General features: G+C 37.6%; 1 protein-coding gene across 4 annotated transcripts in view; it reads right to left on the bottom strand.

The window, feature by feature from the left end:
- Nucleotides 1-18,408, bottom strand: part of TOPAZ1 (testis and ovary specific PAZ domain containing 1) — a 122,001-nt gene extending 103,593 nt beyond the window's left edge. For all 4 annotated transcript variants that reach the window (XR_005218685.1, XM_037848577.1, XM_037848585.1 and 1 more), the window contains exons 1-4: nucleotides 18,027-18,408; nucleotides 15,107-17,570; nucleotides 6,789-6,850; nucleotides 5,947-6,071 (exon numbers count right to left, since the gene is read on the bottom strand). Coding sequence is in view for 3 of the 4 variants with exons in the window: in XM_037848577.1 (XP_037704505.1) it covers nucleotides 5,947-6,071; nucleotides 6,789-6,850; nucleotides 15,107-17,570; nucleotides 18,027-18,372 (2,997 nt within the window). In the remaining variant the exon portion in view is untranslated. The remainder of the gene's footprint in view (nucleotides 1-5,946; nucleotides 6,072-6,788; nucleotides 6,851-15,106; nucleotides 17,571-18,026) is intronic.
- Between the last annotated feature and the right edge of the window lie 839 nt (nucleotides 18,409-19,247).

The raw sequence follows: 19,247 nt of genomic DNA, 5'->3' as shown, positions 1-19,247 counted from the left end.
ATATTATCGCAATGAATTTTTTTAAAAAATGAACAAACTATTGATACATGCAACAACAGTGTATTTTAGAAAATACACTGAGTTCACAAGGCCAATCTGAAATGGTCACATACTGCATCAGTCTACGTAACATTCTTGAAATGACACAATTATAGTTATGGAGAACATATTAGCAGTTGTCTGGGATTAAGGAGGAAGTGAGAAGAAGAGGGAAGTAGGTGTGGCTATAATAGGACACCACAAGGGCTCTTTGTGATGAAATGTTCTGTATCTTGACTGTATTAATGCTAATATGCTGGTCATGATATGGTACTATAGCTTTACCACATATTACTATTGATGGAAACTGGGTAATCTCTATATATTTTACAATAGCATGTGAATCTACAATTATCTTAAAATAAAAAAATTGTGGGATACCACTGTAGTACCTAAGGATGAGTTTATAGCCCTAAATGCCTATATTAGAGAGTAAGAAAGGTTTCAAATCAATAACCTCAGATTCAGTTTTAAGAAACTACAAAAAGAAAAGCAAATCAAATCCAAAGAAAGCAGAAGAAAGGAGGTTATAACAGAGCAGAAATCAGTGAAATAGAAAATAAAAAAGCAATAGAGAAAAATCAGTAAAGCCAAAAGCTGGTTCTTTTGGAATATCAATAAAATTGACAAACCTCTAGCCAAACGTCTATGAATCTAAAATTATTTCAAAATGCCAAAATTATAGAAATGGAAAAGAGATTAGTGATTGCCAGGGTTAGGGATAGAGTGGGGAGGGGGTAGCTGTGATTATTATTGAGGGATAGCATAAGGGAGATCTTTGTGGTGATAGAGTATCTGTATTTAGATTGCAGTTTGGTTACATGAATCTGCACATGTAATTAACTGTATAAAACTACACACACACTTTGTGCCAATATCAAAATCCCTACTTCTAATATTGTTCTTTAATAATGTAAGATGTAAGGCCGAAAACTAGGTGAAGGGTACATGGGCCCTCTCTGTACTTCCTTTGCAACTTCCTGTGAATCTGTAATTATGTCAAAATCAGAAGTTTAAAAAAAAAGTACACTAGCATTCTAACTATCTGGGTCTCAAAACTAGAAACATCAAACAATTACTACCATAGCAAACCAAAAAATGGTTACATATGGATTCTGAGTACAACTGATAGTTATGAGAAAAGAAACAAGGTCTCTGGAAAAGACAGAAGTAAAAGATCAACTAAACATTTCTAAAAATTCATAGGCAATTATCTGCAAAAGCAGAAGAGCATTAGGCCAGGCATATATGTCCTGTAGGTCAACCTATTTATTCCCTAAAGTTCCAGAATGTAAGGTAAGAGAGAGTGAATAGAAGTTTCTTAATTCTCAAATTTGGGGGCCAGATATTTTAAAAGCAAATATTATTGGTCATGTATTTTCTCAACAGTTGGTACTTTGAAGCTTTAAATAGTATTAGAAAGATAAATGATTTCTCCCCCTTCCCTCGTATAAAATAAATTAATTTTACCATACTAGGAAGCAGCTAAACAATTTTGTAGATTGTTTACAAAAAAGCTAATATTGTAAAGTCTTTAAAATATTTACAGTGTAAGTGAATTTTGGCAATTACTAACTTTCACCCTTGCAGGAGTGAATGAATTAAGTCTTCTCCCAAGGTTTATGTTGAGTACAGCAGAAGTTGTTTCTTCTATCTTTTAATGCTTTAGAGCAACGGTCAGCAAACTACAGCTTGTAGGCTGACTGTTTTTATAAATACAGTTTTATTCAAACACAGAGACCCCTGTTCATTTACATATTGTCCATGGCTTCTTTTGGGCTACAGTGCCAGAGGTGAATAGTTATGACAGCAACCATATGTCCCACAAGACCAGAAATATTTACTATTCGACCCTTTACACAAAAAGTTTGCTGACTTCTGCTAAAGAATCAAGGGACTCGGATGTGTTGACCTCGGGCAAGATACTGATCCTAAATCTCAGTTTCCTTATCTATAAAAGGAAGTAACTGTCAATACTTCATGTGCAGTAAAAGCAAGTCTGGGTTGTTCACAACCTGCACATTAAAGGTCTGGCCCTTGAACTTTCTGGAAGGTAACCTCGAAGCCCTTGTAATATCCTGCCTGACAAGTGTATTTTTGTTTATCTGGGGGCTTTGGGCCAAGCCAGATAGTCTATGCTAATAACGTGATTTATGGTGGGGGCCTTGGGCCATGGGTATTAGCTTGACCTCTAGAGGGGCTGGTGACTGAGTGACTAGCGTCAGCCATGCGGACAGTCAGCTATGCCTATGTGACTGATCCAATAAAAATCCTGGACACCACAGCTCAGGTGAGCATCCCTGGTTAGCAATACTACACGCATATTGCCAGACATTATTGCTGCAAGAGGTAAGTGCTATCCGCACAACTCCACTGGGAGAAGACACCTGGAAGCTTGCACCTGGAACTCTCCTGAACCCTGCCCTATGTGCCTTTCCCCTTTGTTGATTTTAACCTGTATCCTTCCACTGTAAGAAACTGTGAGTATGACAGCTTTGCTGAGTTCTGTGAGTCCTTCTAGTGAATCACTGAACCTGAGCACCTTATTAAACTGTTAGAGGTATAAAATGATCATCTGTTCCAGGTGTTTAGCAGTGGCTTAATATAGTTTATATAGTAAGTGCTCTCCATACATATTTATTATCATCATCTTCACCATTTGGCAAGTACTTTGAGATTTTTATTCTTGTTACATGGCATTTCTAGCACTTAAAGACTATCTTCAAATAAGGTTCATATTAATCATTCATTCAACAATTATTTGTGTTATTACTCTCTATCAGTCATTGCTTGGGGTGTTAGAGATTTGGTCATAAAACAAAATGTACAAAAATTCCTGCCTTCAGAGAGTTCACATTCTAGGAAGACAGAGATAAACATAAATAAGTACAATATATAGTATGTTAGATCATGATAAGCATAAGAAAGGGAGATATGAAATGTTGTAAAAAGGGAGAACATTGAAATTTTAGGTTAGATAGCCAAAGAAGGATTCTCTGAGAACAAGAGTATGAGTAAAGACCTGAAAGAAGTAAGAGAGCAGGCTATGCCATTTCTTGGAGAGCATTCTAGGCAGGGTAAATGGCAAGGGAAAAGGCCCAGAAATGGGAGAAATCCTTCCACACTGAGGAAACAGTATGGTCAGTGTGAAATGGAGAAGGAGAGTAGTAGGACAGATCACAGAGGTAACACGATGGGAAGGGATATAGGGGAAAGATACAGGGCCTTGCAGGGATTAGTACAGATTGGATTTCGGTCCTTGACTCTGAATGACTAGAGAGTGTGAAGCAGAAGAATGGCATGATCTGACTTTATAGCTGTGTTGAGAACAGACTATTGAAAGGCAAATTTTGAAGCAGGAGAAGACCTGTCAGGAGGCTACTGCAATCATTCAGGCCAAAAATATGACACTGGCCTGGACCTGACTGGTGGTGGAAGATAAAGGAATGATTAAAAGTGGGCAGTTTCTAGATGTCACCTGAAGGTATACCCAGCAGGATTTCCTCACAGTCTGGGTGTAGAGTAAGAGAAAAACCATAGTTTGGGGCCTGAACAATTACAAGGATGGAATTGCCACTAACAGAGCAAGGGAAGATTACGGAAAGAGCTGGTTTGTGGTAAGGGAGGGGATGGATATCAGGAATTTGGTTTTAGAAATGCTAAGTGTGAGATGCCTAATTGGATATCCAAAAGGAAAAGTCAAGTAAACAACTAGACAGAAGGATCTGCAGTTCAGAGAAGTTTGGACTGGAGATATAAATTTGAGACTCTTAACACACAGATGGCATTTAAAAGCAATGTGATTGGATGAGACCATCTAGGGAACAAGTCTAGAGAGAAAAACAGAACAGATTCAAAATTTGGGTTCTGGTCCACATCAAGATTTAGAGGTCAGGGAGATCAGGAGAAATCAGCAAAACCAATTGAGAAGTTACAGCCAGAAGAGCAGAAAGTAAAACAGGATACGGAGTATGCTTATACTGGCAACCAAATGACGAAGTGTTTCAAGGAAAAAGAGATCACTTGTGTCAAATACTGGTAATAGATCAAGTAAGATTAGGACTGAGAAAAGTCCATTCAATACAGCAACATAGAGGTTATTGGAGAACATGAGGAGGGTTGTTTTGATGAAAAAGTGAAGGCAAATACCTTTGGAATGGATTCAAGGGAAAAAAAGGAGAGAAACTTCAGATAGTGGATATAGACAAACCTTTTGAGAAATGGAATGGCAGCCAAAGAGGGAAATGGGACCACAAAAGGGGTTTGTTTTGTTTTAAGATGGGAGAAATTACAGCATGTTTATATGCTGACGAGAATGATCCAGCAGTGAAGGGAGAGTTATTGGAGCAGTATATTAAGAGAGAGAAAACATGGATACTAGCACATGGGTGGAGGGAATAGCCTTGGCTAGTTCATCTGTTGTAATGGAAGAGAAGGTGGTGTTTTGGGAACAGATGCAGAGAGGAGGGCTATTGTATCCTCTGCATAAGTGGGAATTTACGAAGTTCTTTTCCAATTACTTCCATTTTCTTGGTGAAGTAGGAAACAAGGCTGTTATCTGTGAAAGTGGATAAGGAAGAATTGAAGGTGCAAGGGGAAAGAAGTAAGAATGAAATAGTTGCTTAGGAGTCAACTAAATTATGCAAAAGATCCAGGCAGTCATACATATTATCTGGCAGAAAATAAGAACAAAAACTTTGATACCAAAATCTTCTCCAAAACATACACTAGTGGTATGTTCTGGCATCAAGCTTGGTTTAGCTCCAATTCCTGTATCTTCCACATCTGTGGTCAAATAAATGATGCTTGCATTGATGACCCTCAGGTACTTTTATTCTAAATTCTCAAGGAAGATCAAATAATAATACTTTGTGGTTAATGATGCTGGAGAACTTGCAACATTTTATTAAGAAAGACTTACATAAGGTTTGAGACAAACTTTAAGATACTAAAAAAGTTATATATATAATTAAACATTATACTCCATTCTCAAAGGAAATCCTGTTTTTACTGTGCTTATGCAAAACAGCAAGCCACACAACCCATGGACAGAATACTGTGATTCTTTTACCAATTAAAAAGGAGTTATATCCTCCTGAAGGCCTCTTTGTTTTTCAGATGTGGCCGTCTCTCTCTAGCTAAGCCAACTTGGCAGGTGAAGTCAGTGCCCTCCCCCCTACATGGGATCTGACACCTAGGGGTGTAAATCTCCCTGGCAATGTGGAATATGAGGAATCTAGACCTAGCATCATAGGATGGAGAACAATTTCTTGACCAAAAGGGGGATGTGAAATGACATGAAATAGTTTCAGTGGCTGAGAGATTCCAAAAGGAGCTGAGAGGTCACTCTGGTGGGCATTCTTACGCACAATAAAGAGAACCCTTTTTAGGTTCTAATGAATTGGAATAGCTAGAAGTAAATACCTGAAACTATCAAACTACAACCCAGAACCCAAGAATCTTGAAGATGATTGTATAACAATGTAGCTTATGAGGGGTGACAATGTGATTGGGAAAGCCATGTGGATCACAATCCCCTTTGTCCAGTGTATGCATGGATGAGTAGAAAAATGGGGGCAAAAAAAAAAAAACAAAAACAACACTAAAGGAAGAATGGGGGGGGACAATTTGGGTGTTCTGCTTTTATTCTTTTTTTTTTTATTCTTGCTTTCACTTTTTCTGGTACAAGGAAAATGTTAAAAAAACTTGATTGGGGTGATGAATGAACTATATTATGGTAATGTGATCAATGGATTATATATACTTTGGATGATTGTATGTTATGTGAATAAATCTTAAGAAAAAAAAGGAGTTATACTTCTCATCTGACATCACTATTAAGATGAATTTCTGCATTATCACTCTTTAGGCCAAGAAATAAGAAAAACACAAAAGATTCCCTAGTACCTTCTCATCCAAGTCTGAACCTTTTATGTGTTCACTGAGGTCTCCCAGTTTCTCATTTTCAGATTTCTCATTGGTAACTTCTAAGGAAATGTTCACACTTTTGGAATTATGTTTTATCTCATTTGCTGAAAAGAAATAATACTTAACTGTAGAAATTTTACATGACAAAATAACCAAGTTATTTACAGATGTTCTAAAAGTGAATTAGAATTCAGAGGCTCTTTTAAGGTCTAGTGTGACAAATACAAAGTAGAGTTTTCAGCAAATTATACAATAATTCCTCCCTTTCTAAGAAAATAACACCATTATACGATTTGAAGAGAATTAGCAGTTAAGATCAAGTGACAGACATTTCAAGATAAATAAATGTAAGAATCTTTCTTGATCATGTACAGCTGTCTTTGCTATATTTTTAAACTTGAAAGTCAAAGTAAAACTAACTTTCATATTAAACTATTTCCTGTGATGTAAAGAGACAGGTAAATTTATGATTAGCTGTCAATTATCAAAAATTTTCATAAGGACTCAGATTAAAAATATGGTAAAGCTTAAATAGTTATTTCAATTTCAAAATAAGACTATAAAAATTGCTGAGGTCAACTACCTATATTTTGTAGATAAAGCCTAACAAAGTTGCTTGTTAAATAATCAAATGGAAAAAATCTCAAAATTTGATCTGCCACCTGAGAAAAGTTGACTAACTGTAAAATATATGGTTAACAGACTCTAAAATGAGAAGCTTCCTATTGTGATAAGTTCATTTTGACTAGGCCTGAATGGGGATAAAAAGAGATAGAGACATTTATTTCATTATTGCATATTCTAAAAATGTCCAATCCTACCTGTTGATAAGGAATCACAAATTTCTGATGTCATCAATCCAGGGTCCAGTATCAGAAGTTCTCTATTATAAAGCAAACAGAGCTTAAACAGTACAACATTTTCCAAGCAGAACTATCCATTTCTCTAAACATTATACAATATTAGCTTTAGCAGCTGGTAAACATCAGCTCAAATCCTCCAGGACAAAGAACTATACAAGACTAAGAACCCAGTGCATCCACAGAGATCACTCATTTGGTTCTTTAATCCCATACTGCCTCAATTGTTACGGAGTGCTGCCATTCACCTTTGTTAGTCAAGGAGAACCCCTTGAGGTATACCACACATTTAAAGATATATAAATCATTGCACTTGTACAAGATAGTGTTTAGCTTCTACTCTCAAGCATGTACATGTATGTCTTACTGCCAGTGTAAAAGAAAGACATCTGGACAGCAAGGGTTTTTGTCTTTTTTAGCAGTCCCTAAAAACACTATAATAAAGTCTAAAGAATAAGGCCATGGAGAATAGAGTTAGACCAAACTGGATTCAAATAATTTTCTGCCACTTGTGTAATTACTTAACCTCTTTAAGTATAACTTTATCGTAAAATGAGAATACCACCTACCCATGAGGTTAACTGAGGATTAAATGAAGTAAAATGTTTTTAATATTTAATAAAATGTTTCAGTAGTATAGGCTCAACAAATGAAAACTACATATATTGCAGCCACTCAAATACAAATGGCCAATCACTATTACATTTTCAAAATTTTAGATAAAAACTTAAAATACATTCAAGTGCACAAAATAAAATATAATAAACATCTATAATCTCACCATTTAGTTATTTAATAAACTGGTTTTATTAAACATATCTCACAGCTCTACAACTGTTTTTCATTGGTGTAAGATTACTTCCAAGCCAAGAAAGAGGAAAACTAAAAACATTTTGTATACACCATTCTTTGAACTCTTTGGAAAATATAAATTATATATTCCCAACATATACCTTAAAATCAGTAATAAGTATACAGTTTAAATGGGAAAATAATACAAACAGAAAACACACATAGCTGAATTTCTCCAGTTCAGACTTCCCTCTGTATATGTAGCTATCTACTAGAGTATTTCCAATTTAGTACCTCAAAGGCCTCTCCACCTCAAAACATCTAAATTTGACCTCACTCCCTCCCCAATCCTGTCCCTTTGCATGAGATGAAGGGTAATAAGCTCTTGTCTGACATAAGAGAAAAAATGGGTATCATCCTTAACTCTCATGCCTCACTCCCATCTGATTACTCCACCTACACTTCCTAAACCTCTCTCAAATCCAGCCATATTTCTCAACTCCCACTTTCATATCTGTGTTTGAAGTCACCATGTCCTTTGGTCTAATTATTACATCTTAAATGTCACTTTGACCAGGAAGCCTAGAGAAGCTGTCTTGGCTAAATGCTCCTTTAGCACTTCGCACTTCTATTAAATCTCATTGTAATTGCTTAATTATTTGCCTACTTTGATAGACTAAAAGCTCTGGGAGGACGAGGTCCAATGTGGGTCTAGCTGTTCTCTCTCTATAAGCACCTATCACTCTCCTGGCACACAGTGTCAGACTCTGGGGGGAGACCCAAATGAAGAGGGCTCTCTCCTTTCCAGGAACTCCCAGTATAGGAGGAGACTGACATACCAGCAGATATACTGTACTGAGATATGTGCAAAGAGAACTATTGGAGCAGAGGACCAAATCCCTGGGATAATATCCGAGATGGGACTTTAAGGACAACTGAATGAAAAGAAAGGGACTTCCAGATAAAGGAACATATGCAATAGGATTCAAATACATGGTGCACTGTGGAAATAATAAGCTGCTTGCTGTATTCATATTTTCACCCCACTTTCCTCCCCTCAAACACCAGGGTTGTCACAGAGGGTTTGGATGCAGATCTACGAAAGAGCCTTAAAAAGTTATGCCAAGCCGCGCACTTGTGACATAGCACAGCCTTCCCTCAACAGAGGTCCTGGAAGATCACAGCTGAGAAGGGGGGCCTGCTCGGAAAACCCAGGGATGCTACATCAATGCTGGTGGTTTGTGGGTCAGCGACAGAGAGGGTCTGGGGCAGAACTAAAATGAAGGCTTAGACTCTTGTAGTGGCCTTGAATCTCTGGGAACACCTGGGGGGCCTGAATACTAAAGCTGCCCTGCCTCCCTAGCCACCGGGACATGCGCCCACATTCAGGGTGGATGGCTCCAGCAACACACCCAAACTGAGTTCACCAACTGAACCCCACAAGAATCATTTCCCCACACACCACAAGGACAAAGTTGAGGAGAACTGACTTGAGGGGTATAGGTGACTCGCAGACACCACCTGCTGGTTAGTTAGAGAAAGTGCACGCCATCAACTTGTATTTCTGAAAAATTAGATTGGTATTTTTTTTTTTACAACTTGAAAGAACCCTATCAAGCAAAGCAAATGCCAAGAGGCCAAATCTTAATGCATATGATAAAACCAGACGATATGGAGAACCCAAGCCGAAACACCCAAATCAAAATATCAGAAGAGACACAGTACTTGGCACAATTAATCAAAGAACTACAATCGAGGAATGAAAACATGGCAAAGGATATAAAGGACATGAAGAAGACCATGGCACAGGATATAAGGGACATAAAGAAGACCCTAGAAGAGCATAAAGAAGACATTGCAAGAGTAAATAAAAAAATAGAAGATCTTATGGAAATAAAAGAAACTGTTGGCCAAATTAAAAAGACTCTGGATACTCATAATACAAGATTAGAGGAAGTTGAACGATGACTCAGTGTCCTAGAAGTCCACAGAACAGAAAATGAAAGAACAAAAGAAAGAATGGAGAAAAAAATAGAAAAAATCGAAATGGATCTCAGGGATATGACAGATAAAATAAAACTTCCAAACTTAAGACTCATTGGTGTCCCAGAAGGGGCAGAGAAGGGTAAAGGTCTAGAAAGAGTATTCAAAGAAATTGTTGGGGAAAACTTCCCAAACCTTCTACACTATAAATACACAAAGCATAAATGTCCAGAAAACTCCAAATAGAATAAAAACAAATAAACCCACTCCGAGACACATTCTGATCAGACTGTCAAATACTGAAGAGAAGGAGCAAGTTCTGAAAGCAGCAAGAGAAAAGCAATTCACAACATACAAAGGAAACAACATAAGACTAAGTTGTGACTACTTAGCGGCCACCGTGGTGGCGAGAATGCAGTGGCATGAGATATTTAAAATTCTGAGAGAGAAAAATTTCCAACCAAGAATACTTTATCCAGCAAAACTCTCCTTCAAATTTGAGGGAGAGCTTAAATTTTTCACAAACAAATGCTGAGAGAGTTTGCCAATAAAAGACCTGCCACCTGCCCTACTTCAGATACTAAAAGGGAGCCCTACCGACAGAGAAACAAAGAAAGGAGAAAGAGATATAGAGAAACTTAAGAGACATATATAGAACCTTACATCCCAAATCACCAGACACTCATTTTTCTCTAGTGATCATGGATCTTTCTCCAGAATGGACCAAATGCTGGGACATAAAACAAGCCTCAATAAATTAAAAAACAAAAATTGAATATATTCAAAGCACCTTCTCTGACCACAATGGAATACAAATAGAAGTCAATAATTTTTGAATTGTAACACCACTATTTACTTCCTACATGATATAAAATACACAAACTCTAATGACAAATCAGTGGTTTTGAACTCAATGTAAAATATCTAATTTTTGACAAGAACTATATAAAGGTGGGGGGATGGGGTGTATAGGAACATAGTTTATGTGTCACATTAAAGTTAAGTTGGTACCAAAGAAAAACAAGATTTTATGGATTTAAGAGGTTAATTTTAAGCCCCAAAGTAAACACAAAGAAATTATCAGAGAATATGACCATAGAGATGAAAAGTAGAGTATGGGTTACGAGAAATGGGGGAAGGGGCAATGGGGAGTTAAGAAATGAGTGTAGGGTTGCTGTTTGAGGTGAAGGGAAATTTCTAGTAATGGACGGTGGGAAGGAGATAGCACTACAACATTCTGAATGTGATTAATCCCACTAATGGAATGCTAGGGAGGGGGTGGAATGGGAAGATTTAGGCTGTATATATGTTTCCACAATTGAGGGGGAAAAAAAAAAAGACAGTCTAAATAGAAGACAGTTGAATGCCAAGGATGATCCTGGATGGGATCTGAGGATGGAGGACAGGAGGCTCAAAGGGACACAGTTGAGACATAAGGAAAAAAAAAAAGGAAATACAGAATGTAAGCTTTGTATCAATGTTGACTCTCTTGTACTTCTTAGCTGCGTTTAATGGGATTGCATAAAAGAATGTTCTTGTTCATGGGAACTGTATATGTGAATTATAGTGTTTGTTCAAGGATGTGTGCAGCTAGCTCTCATATGTTCAGAAGACAGAGCAATAGATGACGGATGATAGACAGGAAGGGAGGGAAAGAAATAGTGGTGTGACAGCATGTTAAAGCTAGTGGATTGGGGTATCAGGGGAGGGGGGTCAGGGTATGCTGGAGTTCTGTGTATGGGGTTTGTATTGTTTTTCAACTGTTCCTATAACTTTGAATTTATTTCAAAATAAAATATAATAAAGTAAAATAAAAAGTTATGCCAAGCAATTTAGACTCTATCCTCAGGTAGCTGAGAGCCACTGAAGAACTGTAAGCAACTCACTGGCAGATCAGTTTCCATATCAGAATATCACTATGACAGAGAATATACTAAGAGAGAACAGGAAGATAAACCAGTATCCCTTCACAATAAACTATGAGAAAGGTAAGATACTAGTAGTGAGAATTGAGAGGAAAGAACAGCCATGAGAGATACCAAGGTAATAGCATGGACAGGATTAAGTGGCCCAATAAATACAGAAGAATTGAGGGACAGTTGTTTCTGTGTATCCTGAAATTCCCATTCATCAATAGGTATAGTAAGTGTATTGCTTAATCTCAAAGTGCTAAGATCATATTTATAATATTGCTTTTCATATAGGTGTGAGAAACTTTTTTCTATGATGAATAACAAACTTACAAGGAGGTAAAATTGTAGTTTAGTTTTGTCTTGAATTTGAGAGACACAAAGAAGTTAATAAAGTTAAATTAAAGATACAAAATAAACAAAATCACAAATATTTGATAGATTTGCATTGGTAGAGTGAAAAGTTAGTTCTACATTGATGTAGTGGGAAAGGGAGTGGAAAGGGAAAAAACAAAGGAGAGAAGCAGGAAAGGAGAGAAAACAGGGACAGATGGGTCAGGCTAGAGAAAAACAGAGGACACCAAAGAGAAGATGTGAGCAAAAATGGGGGGCGGTGATAACAGATAAGTAAATAAACTCTGGAGAACTACACAGATTACATCAAGCTTATCCTTTACCAGAAAACTATTTTTCAAGTGGGTGATGAAATATATTTCTTGGGCCTCCATCAAGAGTTTTTTTAATAAAATAGAATAAAATACAAAATGAGGCTGTTTGATCTATAGTACAGAAAATATTGTTTTTGTAAATCTATCATTTCATATATTTATAAGTATGTACTGCATTATAATGTAAAACATCTTTTTTTCCAGCCTGCTGTTTGGGAGGGAGGCGACAGACTGCCCTGGTTCAGATCACAGCTCTGATACTTAACTAGCTGTGTGTCCTTTGGAAAATAAATCACTCTGGTTCAATTCTTAAGAAGGGAGTGTTTGAACCTCAGAATTGTTCCAGAAAATGAAATAATGTAAATAGTGTGTCTAACATAGGGTAGACACTAAGTGTCAGTTCTTAAAATTAAGTGTAAAAATTTCAGTATAGAGTGCCTCACATATTCAATGGAAAGAGAATGGAGCAAAGTAAGCTTCTTTAAAGAGAAATCTAGGGAAGTATGGTAAAACTAATGATAACATTATTCAAGGAAGCCAACCTCTTAGGGAACAAACAGGTTAAATCAGATTCTGAGAAAGTAAGTGAAGTTAGTTAAATAGCTCATCTTGTGTCAGGAACAACTGATACATAATTATCAATCCCAAGACAGAAAGCAGAAAAAAAAGAGGAAGTTTCAAGAGGAACAGTGGAAGAAATAGTTTGACTTCACACCTCTCTACTACAATACTCAAAGCCAGAAAGCAGGGGAACCATGTCTACACAGTTGTGAGGTAGAGAATGAAAACTAAGAATTTTGCACCCAGATAATCTGTTTTTAGATAACATTCTTGCATTCAAGACCTAAGGGAACAACACAGCAATCATGAAACCATCTTGAAAACAAAATAATTTGCTTTAAAATCTAGCCAACTAAGAGATGAATCAAAAAAAGTCAAGAAGAGAGGAAAGTAAAAAGGATTGGTGCTATGCACCGAATCCACTTAAATACAAAATTAATAAAAATCTTTCTGAATTCAGATTACTGAAGAGAATGTAATTGGCACAGGGCCACTAAAACTAAAATTGTTAACAAAAATGTGGGGAATGCAAAGAAAAAGTTAACTTTTAAATTTAAAGAGAACTTTTGGAAACTAATTTCTTGTGGTAAAGAAACACATTGATTCAGCAATCCCTTTAGTTTCACTTCAGTCCCCTCTACTTCTAGATAAGTGTAAATAAATTAAATATAAAGTTTCTTCCAAAAAATGGCATGATCCAACTTCTTCAAAAATTACATCCCTGTGTATGCCTATGCCTGGAATAATATATACAAATTGTTAACGACAAATTTATCTTGGCTGGTGGGATTTTCCCCCCTTTTACACTTTAATGTAATGAACATACATCATTTTTACAAAATCGGTCATTTTATTCTAAAAAAAAAAACAGAAGAAGAACAACAACAAGCAAAAGTCCTATCTTTTAAGTCACATTTATCTCTTTCTACCTTTGGCTGAAGCTCATTGCTAGCATCTTGTTAGCCAACAAAAACGTTAGCTTTTGAATGCAGGATTTGCTCTTATTTTCCCTTGTATTCCTCAAAGAATGGCGTAACAAGAGTTAAGAAAAATTTAATAACTACCTTTTTACTGAGCCCTTATTACTTGCCCCAGTGACATGCTAAAATATTTTCCATCAGTCCTTGATTTAATCCTCACACCCTGAGGCAAGTACTTTCCCTTTTTACAGATAAGGTGAGGTAATTTGCCTAAAGGTCACATAGCTATTAAGTGGCAAGGAGAAGCCATAAGTGTCAAGTTTTAGAATAAGATAGAACTGGGTTCAAATCCAGGTTCTGTTACTAGCAGTGTAACCTTGGGTAAATGAGAACCTGCCATCTTCATTTTAACCTTCTCAAAATGAGCAGATTACCCTCCTACCTCATTACATAGTTAAAAATAAATAACAGATAAAGCTCTTCATACAATATTTGGTACTCAGGCACTCTAATTGGTGATAAGTTATTATCACCATATATATCACCATAGTTATAACAGTAAGAACATCAAGGTTAATATGATATCATAAAGGTAACTAAAATTTATAAATACCAAAGAAAATTAGGTCACATACCACTGAATCTTAGCATATTTTCATGTTTCCAGTTAACTGTGTTCACAATATTAAGCATTATTAACAATAGTAACATTTCAATATTAAAGTATTGCAACATACTAATATAAACTAGAGTTTGAATAATTATAAAAGTTCAGTAAAATATGACTTAATGTTAAATAAAATTTGGGTCAACAAGAATAGAATAGTCTCCTGAGCATGAAGGGTTACTACCTAGCTCCATTTAAAGTTGCCTCAGCAAACTTTCCCTATTTGAGAGCAAAACCATCATTTTAAAATCATACCTTAATAGTAGTAAAACTAAAATTAAAAAAAAAAACCACTAAATTTATGCTGTTTTCCTCGGAAAATTAATTTAATTTTGAATCTACTTTCATCCTAATTACTTCAAATAAAACTTTCCAAGGTGTCTGTGTTCCCTGAAAAACGAATTTTATTTAACAAAGAAGCCACAGAAAATGGGTTAAAATATAAGTTACCATGCTGAAATAAAAATATATCTGCATCTTTATATTAAAGGACATATGAAAATAAATTTAACTGACTTTTGAAAGAAGCAATCTGAGTAATTTAAAAAGCCACCTTAAAAATCACCATTTTAATTTTCTGCTCCATTATATTTTCCAAGATGCATAAAATTTTTTATTTCTACCCTAGGTTTCAGCATAATGACATTTAATAAATGGCTGGGTTTAAAAAAAACGGAGCTTCAATGCTCACTGATAAGTTAGTGACACCTAAGAGCCAAAATGCTTTTGAAACCCCCAACAATAACCTGTACCAAAAGGCATACTTGAACATGCATACCTCAAGTCATCGCCTTCTTCTTTTTCTGGAAGTTCCATGTGCTTGGAGTCTGTTGATTGGTGCTCTTCAACGACACTGGGCTTCTGGCTGATCATGGGGACCTCTGAAGTATACAAGGGCTCCCCTTCATTGGAGACTCCAAAGAGGTCTGGGTCATCTTGAATTACATCAATTAAAAGGACATCATCTTCGTATGCTTTAAGAATATCTGGAAAGTCCACTTTAATTTCTGAAATGCTCTTAGTCATTTTTGTACCACTAACTTCAGAGGAAACTGTTCCAAATGTTTCTTGTTCATTAGAGCAAAAGGAAGGATTTTTCTGTATATAACCAGGATCACAAGAAAAAGTATTATTTTCAACTGTGAGAGAAACAGCTTCCTTATTAGAAACACTATTGCCTGGTTCAGAGATGTAACTGGATGGTTTATTATTACCTTGCTTTGAAAAGCTTGAAGAAATACTACAGGAATTCTTACTGTAGAGAGAGCCAGAAGTAGCTTGTGCTGAAGTTACACTATTTTGTATGCTCAAAGACGGAGGTCCTGAAGTGACTGTGGAAGCATTTTCTTTACTTCTGTTCTGTCTTGCCTCTGCTCCAGACAAATTGTCAAGAAGTTCTAGGGGACTATAAGCTTCTCTCTCCGATGACTTGGCATTTACTTTTCTTTTTTCTGTTTTATTTTTAAGTAAAGGAATTTTAAAATTAGTCAATCGTCCTGTGTTCAATATTTTAACGAAGTCTGGAGCCACAAGTGTTTGCTTGGCAATGACAGCTTTTCGATGGATAGTTTTGCCTGTAGAGTTATTTGATTCCTGGCCATCCTGGGAAGACATTGTCACATTAAGTCTTGTTAAATTCCCTCTACCTTTTTTTTTGCTTCCTGTTAAGCTTTCAGTCATATTACTTAATGGAGTATCTTCAGTAGTATTAGAAACTACCTCTGACCCACTTCTGCTTGGATCCTCTGACCTCATCCTTTTACCATCATTAATTATAGGTTCCTCCAAAACCATTAAAGTAGGTTCTATTGCAGAAACTGAAGACAAACTATTTAAATTAGAATCCAATTTTTCTTTACTTGAAGATTCAATATTTGTTTCTGTTATAGAATTTTGTAACAATAATTTGGAATCAGTTAAGTGAGTTTGGTTTGTTTGGTGTTTAAGAAAATCTTCTTGACTAATGTTTTCCTGAGACCTAGGAAGAAAGTAATTTGACTTGGGCAAGGAACCCCTTTTCCAACACTGGATGGATATTCTAGCACATGAATAATAAGGCCAAGTTCTTTTGCCAGTCATTGGCATTGTTCTGTGACAGCTCAATTTCGAGTCTTCAGCTTCATTTCCCAAGTTTTCCTGTGAAGATCCCTGTTCAATATGATGGTAATCAGAAAGATCAGATATATCATTAGGTGATTTCATTATTGAGCTTTTCACTGACTTAAAATCTTCGGACTCCATGTTTTTACATCCTAAGGGCTCTGAAGCATTCTTCAGTTCTTCTTTCAAAAGTGGTTCATGAAACATAGCATTTACATGATGTTCAAGACTTGGGTTTTTTCCCACTGTTTCTGGGAGACTTAATGAATGATCCCTTGGCGATAGCGCATTTTGGTTTACTTTTCTCAAAACATTTAAAGGACTTTTTTTCACCTCTAAAGTCCCTTCTTTATATTCGGCACACATTTGATTTTCTTGTAACACTAATTCAGACTTGTTATACACATTAGAGAAGGTCATCTCAATGATGGTTTCATCTTCTTTTTCAGACAACTTCATCCTTTTCTTGGGTTTTCTCCCAATGTTGCTCTCCTCTATTGAATATTTACTTTTTTCACTTTGAAGGCAGGGAAATAAGGCATTATTTGTTCTTTGGCATAAATCACTTTCTTCAAGCAATAATTTATTTACTCCCATTAAATCTTCTTCATTTTTTAAAAGTTGAGGAATACTATTTGTGTCACTCTTCTCTGCAAGACTCTTAAAATTTTCTTTCTTTAACATCAAGGAATTTTCTGCTACATGCATACATCCAACATCAGGTTTACATACAAGGTTGTTGTCATCATTACAACCCTTGAAATGGGGGAAACAATTGCAATTATGTAATTTTAAAATGGAATTATTTTCTATTCCAGGTGACAAGCTGTTACAAGAACATTTCAGAGTATTCTTGTACAGTTCATCTTGGAATTCAATCTTAATATTTTGTGTAGACTTATTTTCAGTTATTTTGAGAGGTAGGCTTTCTAAACTTTTAAACTTTTTTATTCGAATTCTTCTTTTAATACCTTCTACCAAACATTCCTTACCCAAAGACTTTAAGAAAGCCATGCTTTGGAATTCACTGTACTCCACTGTTTGGAAAGATTCCGAACTGGTTAATGATTCCTTCCTTACCAGGTCAATCCCTGGCTGTGAGTCACCACTTGAGGCTTCGGTAGCTTTTCTTTTTTCCTTGGCTGATCAAAACAACAAAACACACCAGAAAAGATTTTATTTTAAGTTGGAAATAGCAATACCACTTAAAATAAAAATTTGTGAAGCCACCTATACTTATTTGCCCCAAAAAGCTGTGTGGAAATATTATTGTTTTTAAATGAAAGACCTAATTTCAATTAGGGAACTTCGAAAAACCTGTATAATTTCTAATGCAGCTGAATAACCTCTAACACCACCTTTCACACCAGCCAAAATACATCATTAGAAGGAATTCCTCCAACAGGAATTCTGATCAAAGGCTCTAATGGGGCACACACTTTTCAAGAGAATCCGTATATATATATATTTTTCCTTCTCCTGTCAATCATATGCATCAGTAAAGATATGCAGATTAAGGTTAAAGATTAATGGTAAAATAAGGATGGGGCAGTCAGGCCGAGGTGCAAACGCGAGAAAGGGACTGGGTGCTTTCTTACTGTGTCTTCCAGAATGCAAGGGGAGCTCCGCCTCCTCCGCTGCTTCAATACCTGGCCAGTCTTCACTCGAGGGGCCCGCCTGGCCCTCCGATCCCTCCACTCGCCGCCTCGCGGCCTTCCCAGCCCCGGACGCCTCACCCGACTTCTCACTTTCCATCTCTTCTCTCTCAGACGCCCGGGCCACCATTCCCTTTCGCCTGCTCTCCTCGCGAGCACCGGCCACAGGGCCGCAGATTCCCGCCTCGCCTGGCCCTGGCACCGCCCTCCGGCTTCGCTTCCTTGAGCCCCGTGCCTCGCCTTCATGCCTCGGGGCCGCTACGGGGCCCGGAGGCGGCGGCCGCCTCATCCGTCCGGGGCCACCCGTCCTGCCCGCCGAGGCCCCGCCGAGGTTCCGCCGAGGCCCCACCGCGCCCACTCGGAGGAGTCCGAACAGCCACGCGAAGGATGCTCCCACCACCGAGTGCCCACTACCCTTGGCCCCGCCCCGCGCCGCCCGTCACCTCGGCCAGGGGCCGGAAGCGGAAGTGGGGCCCGCGCAGGTGGGTCCGGGGCTTTTGAGGCTGCTCCAACTGGCAGAAGGGTCGCGAGCTCTGGTTGTCCAGCTCCCTCCTGTAGAGGTCTACGTGGCCTGTGACCGTGCCAAGGGTCTCACTCCGCGGATTTGTGAGGGAACTACCCCGGAGCCTCCCGGCGGGCCTACAGCTCTACCCAGCCTTCCTTCAGTCCTTCAGGGCTTCTCCCGCCTGCTGCCTCGCGCTCCCTGGCTATTTGCAAGGGCCGTTGTGGGCCGAATGCATCTAAACTCCCCTCCAAGTCTCTTGGGGGTTCCTTTCCAACTGCATTCCTATATGTTCACCCAGATAGCCTACAGGTACTTCTAACTCAGGAAGTGCAAAAATAAGGTATCTATCCTCACAGATTGCTCCTTTTGCATTGATGTGTGCACCCTTATCTACCCAGTTGTTTAAGCCAGAAACCTAGAAACCACTAGAGGCAGGCTTCTTTCCTTTTCTTCCCTCATTTCCACATTAATTAAATCTGCTTGGTTCTACTTTCTTAAGTGTTTGTCACCTATTCTACCCTTTGCCATTACTATGACTCTGGCCCTCAAACTTTCTTGACTTATTTGCTGCCTCAGCCTAAATTTTATTCATACTTGCTCCATTTTAGCCATTCCTTTCCAATGAAAGGGGATCCTGGCAGTCGCCAGCTTGATCCTCC

This window comes from Choloepus didactylus, chromosome 1 (genome assembly GCF_015220235.1).
Source record: "Choloepus didactylus isolate mChoDid1 chromosome 1, mChoDid1.pri, whole genome shotgun sequence".
NCBI classification, from domain to species: Eukaryota; Metazoa; Chordata; class Mammalia; order Pilosa; family Megalonychidae; genus Choloepus; species Choloepus didactylus.
Note: the sequence above shows the minus strand (reverse complement) of the source record. Positions and strands in the feature narration are given on the sequence as shown.